At 32.7% G+C, this 10,613-nt stretch overlaps 1 protein-coding gene across 3 annotated transcripts in view; it reads left to right on the forward strand.

Annotated features, from left to right (window-relative positions):
* LOC106466549 (cytochrome P450 1A1-like) overlaps positions 1 to 9,488 on the forward strand; it is a 43,044-nt gene extending 33,556 nt beyond the window's left edge. For all 3 annotated transcript variants that reach the window (XM_013926841.2, XM_022394584.1, XM_022394583.1), the window contains 2 exons: positions 738 to 869; positions 6,212 to 9,488. In XM_013926841.2, the coding sequence (XP_013782295.1) occupies positions 738 to 869; positions 6,212 to 6,561 (482 nt within the window). In that variant the 3' untranslated portion in view covers positions 6,562 to 9,488. The remainder of the gene's footprint in view (positions 1 to 737; positions 870 to 6,211) is intronic.
* Positions 9,489 to 10,613: the final 1,125 nt, after the last annotated feature.

Raw genomic sequence — 10,613 nt, forward strand, 5'->3', positions numbered from 1 at the left:
TCGCAAAATTTATGTTGCCAACGCACTCCACTAAGATCGATTTCCCACCAACCCAAACAGCTCCCCAAACCATCACGCTTTTATTAAATTACATTTTATTAAATCCTAATTACCTATCAGTAAGCTTTAGACCACAAACGTATCCTTAATTTTCAGGATTTCTGAAACGATTTATTATAAAAAATAAAATATATTAGAATTATCATGCAAACCACATTCAGTTCGATTTTGTTTTTTCTCTCTCTCTCTATTTTCTCTCAGGAGTAATCCTCCCAACATGCAACTTTTATAAATCCTGGAAAAATATCATCATTCGATAAAATCACTTCAGCTACGTTTATTTCACCAAATTAGTGTGGCTTATTGTTACAAAGCAATCTCACTACCTAATCATGATTGAAGCGATGAATTGTTGCCTAGTTCATCGTTATTGAGGGAGAGGGAAGGTTAAGAAATGTCATTTGATTAACGATTTTAAATGTTCCTTTTTAACCTTGACTTACTTTTGAAAAATTGTAGTAACAGTAGTTATCGATAATGATATGAAGCTATTTCAGGTCAATGTTATCACAAGTAATATCATCTGAATTTTTAGGCTAACGACTAATTACAAACAGCAATTTTTTTTTCTACACGTGACGATAATATTTAGTATATATCTGTATGTATTCCAGTTTATGAATAAAAGAAACGTACGTGTGCTGATCAGTTATAATTAATGTAAATTGTATTTACAGGTGATCGATGTGTTGTTCAAACGGATAAAGCGTCTTGTCCTTACACGTTTGCTGTAGTCATGGAGACTCTCAGGTTTGCAAGTGTGATTGGGTTGTCATTGGAGCATGTGTCGCTTCTCCACACTGAATTAGGTTAGTTGTTCTATTTAATTAATTGTATTTCAAGATGGTTACTAATACTTTAGTTTTTTTTTGTTACTAATTTAGTTGCTATTAGGGAGCGAAGCAATGATTGGTAAGCTGGCCTTAACTCAAATGAAAATCAGTTGTCCATAAAAAAAATGTTAACAGGACTACCCTTCCACAACATTTCCCTGTTCCTACCACTACAGTATTCTTTAACGACTGATAACTAAATACGTCAAATATGATTAGTATTATATTATGAAGTCTATACCCCAAAAAATAATTCTGATAAATATATATTGCATAGTTTATTAATAGTGAATTATGATGCTGCATATATGCAGTGCATAAAAGGACCTAAAAAAATCAAAGAATTTATTGAATTAATTTCTTTACTGCACAATAGGCTAATGTATCGAGTATGTTTTTTATATTAAAATTTCTATATGGTCGCAAACGTTTTCGTTGGAAACCTCTCAAACGTTCATCTTTGGGTAAGCACTCCATATTTTTTGTTTTTATCGTACAAAATTGAACTCGTAATTTTGAATAGTATAGATTAGAGAGAACACAACTACTCAATAACACCCATCTACAGCTATTGGAGTACTCTTGCCTGACCGAATATTGGGATTTGACCCGAGTGTTTTCGAAACGTTTACTTTTTGAAGGCGTTTGGACTGTAGGGCTTATATTAGGTTGTCAAGAAATTAATGTCACCTTTCTTTTAGATGAAAAAACCCCCCAAACAACTTGTATATCAAAACAAAACATTTATTAAATGAAATAGTCTCTCATTCTTATCGATGGTGCTTTTCCATCTTATAATCAGATTGTTAATGTCCTGATTAAAAAAATCACTTGGCTTTGAAGCAAAAAACATGTCGATGTTCTCTATAACACTTTACACATTTGCATACGTTTTCCCGTTAAGATGGTGTTGCAGCGAACGAAAAAGATGATAATCTGATGGTTCCATGTCTGAAAAATAGGGTCGGTGGGGGAGAACTTCCCAACCCAACTCCATAATCTTGTATTGTGTCAAACGTGCCACATGTGGACGTGCATTGTCGTGAAGAAGAAGACTTTCCGATTGACGAGTGAAGGGTGTTTCTGATGAAGGTCTTGATTTAAACGTTCCAGTTGCTGACTATAGATCTCTGCATCGACAGTTCACTGTGGATTGAGGAGTTCGAAATGAATTACTCCTTTGATGCCCCACCAAATGCAAAGCATCACTTTCTGCGGATGGAATCCAGGTTTTGGGGTCGGAAGCGGTTTTTGTCTAGGACTAAACCATTGGTTTTGGCGTTTAATATTCGCCTAGAGAATCCAATTTTCATCACCAGGACAATTCTTTTTAAAAATGGTTGACGTGCATTACGCACCAGAAGAAAGACGAAGCAACGTTCACACATTGGAAACGATGATCATCGGAGAGTTCATTGGACACCCAAACACCTTCTTTATGTAGTTTTCCCATATTCCCTAGGTGTTTACGTATTGTTTCACGAGAGACATGCAATTGCAGGGCTATTTCACGAGTGTGTGTTGCCTTGGGTTAGACTCAACAAGCGTCTTCAGAGCATCAATATCAATTTCAACATGTCGGCCCCTGCGATCACAGTTTTTAAAGCTAAAGTCATCTGAACGAAATTTGCTGAACCATCGTTACACTTACGAACGTTCAACACATTTCCATAAACTTATTTGATATTCTTTGTGGCTACAGAGGCGTTGTTTCTCTTCTTGTATTCAAAAATCATTATATGCCAAATGTGTGTCTCATCGTGTGCCATCTCTCTAAGTGACTGGAGCATTTTTTTCTTTCTTTTTTTTTATGGGGGGCACCATCAGCAGATGATATGCCCCCAATTTCACTGATCTCAACTAGTATAACTAGATCCTCTTGTCATTTATTTTAAATGAAAAGGTGAGCATGTTTGGTGTGACGGGGATTCGAATCCGCGACCCTCAGATTGCGAGTCGAGCGCCCTAACCACCTGGCCATGCCGGGCACGGACTGGACTATACTAAACTTTACACGTTATAAAAGGTACACTAACGTGACGTTTAGGCGGTTCGTTTAACTATTATACGTGATGTACGCTTTTTGGGGGAAGTTTAATGAAATTGTTCCAAAACGCGACATTAATTTCTTGACGACCTTATATTTTTTGTCTTTAGTTGACTTTTTTTAACCTACGTGTTTCCTAACATCATGTATGATTTAACCGTCACTCATTTAACATACCCACAGTCCTAATGTACCGACCGCATTTTTGAGGCAAGGTCATGAAATATGAATTCTCGAATTTCCTGTCCAGCTACCCCTAGCCTTCTTTTATAAGACCATTTCCAAGCATCGTGAGCAAAATGTGCTAATTTTTAGATTAGATATGAGTATGCATTATCGCAATGTATAAATGCAGTTCTCACGTGATGATTGCAAAAACGCAAATTGAGTTCAGTAAAAAATTATCTTCTTGAAACTCTAGAAAGTATTGTTGATAAAATTTCTTTGTTTTTAATAAGTAGCTCACGATTACCTGATCGTAATGTTTCGCCTGAGAAATCAAAATATTTACAGAATAATTTATAAAAGAAAAATTGTATTGGAATTCTTAATTCCAATCAACCCATTTATGCAACCAATCAACGTTTACATAAAGGTTCAGTACGTTATATTAAAACTATTTTGGAGCTTACCATGTCTTTATAGTCCATGTTGTCACGTCCAATCATGCTTTATCTGACAACTGCTCATTTTGACAAAAACTCTGCATCGTAATTTACATTATAAAGGCTTCGTCGTGAGGCTGTAATGTCCAAAACAACCAAAACAACCACTGCTGCTTAGTTGTTTTTTTTTTCATAATCCATATAGGGCACGAGGACGAAGGATCTTCAGCACTTGTTTCAATAGTCCAATCACTCAAAAATCCATATGGTATGTTTTCGTGTGGAATAGCGCGGATGTTCGTTTTATTCTCCACCTGCTTGAGGTGTAAAGTGTTTGAACGGATATTTCACAGAACTAACTTGTATACAGATATCCATCTTGATTATGTTCCTTTTGCCACAGACATTTGTGTTCATTGATTTTCACTTGATAGAAGACGCCGCAATTGGCTTACCATGGCAAAGGTATGACTTGCTGCAGATTTCTTTTTGTGTGGTCCTGGTTCTCCAAGTTGATCCATATTCCTTTGTTTTCCAATACCATTAAATTTAAAGAATACCTCCGATCTGGAAATTTCCTATCTGAACACATTTTTATGGTCTGGGTGTATGAATATATTGTTAGATACCCTTCCCAGAAGCGATCAGTTTTTGGTGACATAACTCTACCTGTGAAATGCCAGACAATGCCAAAATGTAGTTCTGATACATTCTGTTCCATCGAGACTTTATATCGGCTGGTTGTTATGTTCAAAATCGTTTGAATATAATGAACTGAACCCTCTGTACTATACTTGAGTTATCTAACCTACAATATATATATATATATTTACTTCAGAGTCAGAACACATCCTAACTGCATTATTTGAGTTTCTTTATCTCTGCCCTATAAGAAGCCATTGAAATGAAATCTATAACTATTTACAATCAATATATCTTTTCTTTTGTCTTGGATGTTTCGATGACCTCAACTGGCTCAGCGATAAGTCTGAAACCTAATAATGCTAAAAACAAAAATACTTGTTAAAGAAAAATTTAAAGATATCCAATTTTAACCTTTTAAAGAAAATTTACTTGCTAGTGAATACACAAATATTGTCTCCTCAGACCTAATAGGAGGATTTACTGAGCCCAAATTGTTTTTGTTTTTTACAAAAAGACAGATTCTTAAAGTATTCTGTTGTTGTTGTTAGTTAATTTTGTGTAACGTTACACGAAGGCTATCTGCTCTTGCCGTCCCTAATTTTGAAGTAATTGACTAGAGGGAAAGCAGCTGGTCAACACCACTTACTGCTTTAATCCAATAGTGAGATTTCGTTGTAGCTGTTATAACGCACCCGCGGCTCCAAATTGTAAATTTCATGTTAATTGTTCTCTTTTATATACAATCTATGATTTAATTTTATGATTGAAGCTTAGCTCATTATTGTTTGTTTTACAATTATAAGTTAGTTAGTAGTTCTAAAGCTAGCCAGCAGGTGGCAGCCAACTCGTATATTTGACACATGAATAGAAGGTAGGATGCCTGAAGACAATTTCTATGGTTAATAATAAATTGTTTTTCTATTATTATTTTAATGTAAAGATAAAACTTTTCATTGTGTTTAATGTTATTAAATATATTCAAAATATTTTAAAAGCTACAAATTTAAATGATTTGTTATAAACATAAAGTTCATAGAAAACTCGTAACTTAGATGAACCTGCACAATACATTACAATATTCTGAGCTTTAAGTAGAAATAGTTTTACTTGAATTTTACTTTTATATAGATTTTTATTTTAGTTTCCATTTGAAATTTTATTATTTTTTCTTTTGGCGTAAAAACACCAATGGAATGTTTCACCAATCTTTATACCACTAATATTTATTTTTTTTGTTACACGCAGAGCTATAGCTAGGTATAGCTAGGGTAGGGTGGGAGGGGCAGTTGCCTAGGGCGCAGCCGGAAGGGGAGCGCAGTTAGAGCGCTAAGCCTGTTATTCAATAAGTTATGCAGAACTATACAGACTGGAAATTTGCCCAGGGCGCGAACACGACATGCTACGGCTCTGGTTGCACGCATCTTTCTATTTATACATTTTGTATCTCCAAATCTAAAATTAGGTTTTACACTTAGCATGTGCCCAAAACGTCATCCATTGCATATTATTGAAACGTTTATTTTTTTGTTTTTGATAATCTTCTTGTGTGCACTTTTTAAAAATGAACAACTTTAAGTAGTTCTAGCACATAGTGCAAATTCAGGGACGTGACTGTTATTTAAACAGTGAGTTGGCTAATAATGGTTGGAGACGGATTCAATATGTAATGAAGAAAAATCTTAATATAAGTTTAACACGACAGCAAATGTACAACGTTTCGACAAGGTTTTGTCATCATCAGTACTTTCCATTTGTATTTGCATAAAATAAGTATTAAAGAATAGAATGAGAGTTTTTTCATTATGTACTTTTCAGTAATAATATTGCAAAATAGGCATTTCTTATGACTTTAATGTATTTTATTGATAACACAATTTATTTTTCATAATGTTTATGTATATATTTTATTGACAACAATTTTTCATAATGTTTATGTATATACATTTTATTGACAACAATTTTTCATAATGTTTATGTATATATACGAATAAATTGTTGAACCAACTGTTTCTTTCTAACAGGGGGTCACAAGCTTCCTAAAGGAACATCTGTGGTTTTTAACCTTTATTCAATACATCAAAATAAAGAACACTGGGGTGACCCAGAAAACTTCCGACCAGAGAGATTTCTTGATTCAGAAGGTCAACTGCTCTCTCATCAACTCACTCATTATGTTCCCTTCGGTCTCGGTCGACGTCAGTGCCCTGGTGAGAAGCTGGCCTATGTGAACCTTTTCTTGATGCTTGCTCGATTAATTCAACGCTGCAAGGTCTTCCTTTCAACGGGGCCAGGAACGGCTAATACAGACCCAAAACCCATTAGCGTCGTTACTATGCCAAGGGATTACAAAGTATTTCTGGAGAAAAGATGATTTCTTAAATAAGAAGAGTTAATCATTTACAAAACAAAGGAATAAACAAATAAAAAAAACTTGCTGGAAAATAGAAAATAAATATAAGCATGGAATAAGTTGTAAGCACTTTCAAAATGTCAGGAAGATAAACTACAAGATATTGTATTCCTAGATTTATGAGAGAAATTAACTGCTATATTCTATAATGTATATTATATGTTATATACAGTTTTTGTTTTCTCTAGGGTTCGTTAAATTCTACTGTCCATTAATAAACCTTAGTGAGTTATGTAACGATGCGCACGTGCTGAATAAGGCAAATTATTTTTTTTCGTTAAATACAGAACTCAACATACAGGTTGGCTGAGTTATAAAAATGATAATAATTGAAATGTTATTTGCACTAGTCGTTTAACATATAACGCCTAAAAATGGCGAAGCATGTCTTAAAGAAAATACATTTTCAGGCTTACTGGAATGTTATATCACTCTTACTACCGAAAATAGAGCAATATCGGTTTCAGTTTTAATTAAAGCAAGAAACCATTGATATGTGAAGATAAAGAAATTATTTGTTTAACATTAAGAAGAATTTGTGCTGTTTTGCCTTTATATTTACTACCACAGTTCGAAACCACATAGCTCAAGAAACAAGTTAACTTCACTTGTCGTTGTTTCGGTTATGTTAAACTTCCGTTTTACACAGTTACAAGGTTAGTTTATAATATTATTATAACATGTTTGTTCCCCACGTGATATTGTGATCAAAAGGCAAGAATTGGTATGTGTGTATTGTCTATGTTGTAAAATCTTTAGCTTGAAATTTAGAATTAAGGGTTTGCTGTGTTTTAAATGTTAAGCCATATTTAATTCGTAAATTTTGTATCTTATACATTGTTTATCGAAATTATTAATGCCTTAGCAATCACTTGATTCTAGTAGTTTGATAAAAAAAAACAAAGACACAATTGTATCTCAAATAGCTGTTGAATAATATTCGTTCCATAGTTTAGGGTTGTGTGGTAATTTTTTATTGTGTGAAATGTAATTTTTAAGTTGTTTTTAAATATACTTCATCAAATGATTTTCGTTACGTTGTTTATCGTAGACGAATTTTTTATGTAGCTTCAGTTTTCAATGCTGTGTTTTATCTTCTGTTTAATTAACTATGGTCAGTGACTTATCTTCAACGAGATAGAGTGCAGCTTAATGATTAGCAGATCATGCTACAGATCATTAGCTCCAATGTTCAAGTAGGGATATAACGCCGAACAAGCTCTGTAGTTTCATCTGAGGAGATGTTTAACTGACAATCAATCCCACTATTCGGTTAAGAGTAGCAATATATGTAGCAGGTGCTGCTGACTGATAGCTTTCCATCAAGTCAGCTGTTTTAAACTAGAGAAATTTATTATTGTATCGTGGATAATTTCAATAAATTAATGTATTTGTAAGGGAATAACAGTAAAATAAAGTTCATGTAAAAAACAAGCTTGTTTGTTTGTTGAATTTCGCGCAAAGCTAGTCGAGAGCTATCTGCGCTAGCCGTCCTTAATTTTGAAGTTATAGATTAGGGGGAAATCAGCTTGTCGACATCATTTAACTCCATCTCTTGGGATACTCTTTATTAAAGAATAGAGGGATTGACCGTCACATTATAACATCTTCTTAAAAACAAATGAAACGTGCGGTATTAAATGGGTATTGGATTTAAAGCAAGCACAGATTATCAGATAAAAAAAAACATTAATAAACTTGAACAACAATAAACTGTTTTATTAATGATAGTAACAAAATCACAAATATATCCAGCTATGATATAGAAATGTAGTCCCTCCTCTGGTGGCTAAAAGATAAGCTTGAGGGCTTATAACACTAAACTCCAGGGTCCGATACTCGCGAAAAATACAGTGCAGATAGCTTATTATATAGCTTTACCCTAAAAATAAACGTACGTAAGTAAACAGCAATAAAAGGTATATTAAATATAATGTGCAACACAACACACAGTGATTCTTTGTTCTAATAACTTATATGCAAGTTTCCGTATAATACTTTTTAAATATATAATATAATATTTGTTAGAAAAAATAAGTGGGAAATTATTTAATTCTCTACAAACAATGCTATTGTTTAAGCTAAGTAAATTGTATTATTACACATATATAATCTAAGGATTACTTATTTGTTACTTCTCCTTTTAAAGATAAACTTAATTACTTTAGTGAGAAGATAAAGTAGTGATAGAATAGTGTAATATATTTAACTCTAACGTCAGGCTTAGCATTGTTTTATCATTGTTTACAGTCAACTAACTGACTTAGTTATAAGTCAGCCATAACGAAATCCCAAGAACAACTTGGAAAGTTTCTGCAATGATTATTTATGGAAATTTATGTAACAATAGAATGAATTATGGGAAAACGTATGGAATTATTCTATGAGAAAACCACGATACTTTATGTGTGGAATTGACAATGTTAGAAATATCAATTACGAACATACTTTGTCAGCTGCGAAGTTTTGTATATTTTCAAGTAAATGGTCAATGTGATCTAACAAGCTCTAGCTTACTCATGAACTTGAAATCAAACTAGTTGTATGACATAAAGATAGTTGTCCATTTTCGTTAATTTATTTTCTGAGTAAAACAATTTCATCCAATAGTCACCTTCTATAGTCATAATTTTACTATAATTATTTGCTGCATCGAGGTTGAGAGAAAACTCATTTTGGGATCACCTCTTGCTTTGCGGAAACTGCTGTCCATGGTCCGAGTTATATGAATCATGTGGTGTTTTATTATTATTAATGTCCAGTTCTTAGTTTTCATTTATTTAAAGATACATTCTCTGTGCTAGTTTGATCTCAAACTTTCCTTTCTGCTGGTAAATTTTAAACAATGTATTACCAAAAGTAGCTTTATATAATCAAACAATGTATTACTAAAAACAGTTTTATATAATCAAACAATGTATTACTAAAAACAGTTTTATATAATCAAACAATGTATTACCAAAAAGTTTTTATATAATCAAACAATGTATTACCAAAAAGTTTTTATATAATCAAACAATGTATTACCAAAAAGTTTTTATATAATCAGACAATGTATTACCAAAAATAGGTTTATATAATCAAACAATGTATTACCAAAAATAGCTCTATATAATCAAACAATGTATTACTAAAAACAGTTTTATATAATCAAACAATGTATTACCAAAAATAGCTTTATATAATCAAACAATGTATTACCAAAAATAGCTCTGTATAATCAAACAATGTATTACTAAAAACAGTTTTATATAATCAAACAATGTATTACCAAAAATAGCTTTATATAATCAAACAATGTATTACCAAAAATAGTTTTATATAAGTGTCTTTGTTCTGCAGTTTCATCTCTACAAAACAATATGCAGTGTCTACATAAACATTTAAAATATCTTCGTTCATTGTATCTGTTTTATGTGAGCAAACTTAGTACAGTAAATTAAAATTAGGAATTGCAGGAAGCTACAGAGTAATTTCAGTTTTGTTATATTTGCTATTTTAGCTTACAATAAGCTCAGTTCATTGTTTTCTTTCATCTTTCACCATGCGCAAATTCCACGTTCTGTTTTCATTTGTTTATTCAATTTAATTTTCATGGAGTAGCCCTTTTTCTGATATGTCACAAACCTGGCAAAACACCTCTGTTCAGAAACTTTAACTTCACCCGCTAGATCTCTCTACTCTTATCTTCTAGTGTACACAACATGCTCTGTCCGTCCCCCCAGTGTGATAACGGTAAGTTCACGAACTTACAACGCTGAAATACGGGGTTCGATTCACCGCGGCGTGCACAGAAAATAGACCATTGTGGCTTTGTTCTAAAAAATAAACACATGCCCTATCCACAACATTTTTCCGTGTCAAAAAAGAAAAAAAACGTTATTAGGTACTACGTGTTAATTAGTTTATATTATACGTTTCGGCTACTAATTTGCTGTCACTAAAACAGTTGTTTATATTTTGATATGTATTAAAGATTTCTTTTCTTTTTCACCAAAGATAAAATTGAAAAG

This window comes from Limulus polyphemus, unplaced genomic scaffold (assembly GCF_000517525.1).
Source record: "Limulus polyphemus unplaced genomic scaffold, Limulus_polyphemus-2.1.2 Scaffold2298, whole genome shotgun sequence".
NCBI classification, from domain to species: Eukaryota; Metazoa; Arthropoda; class Merostomata; order Xiphosura; family Limulidae; genus Limulus; species Limulus polyphemus.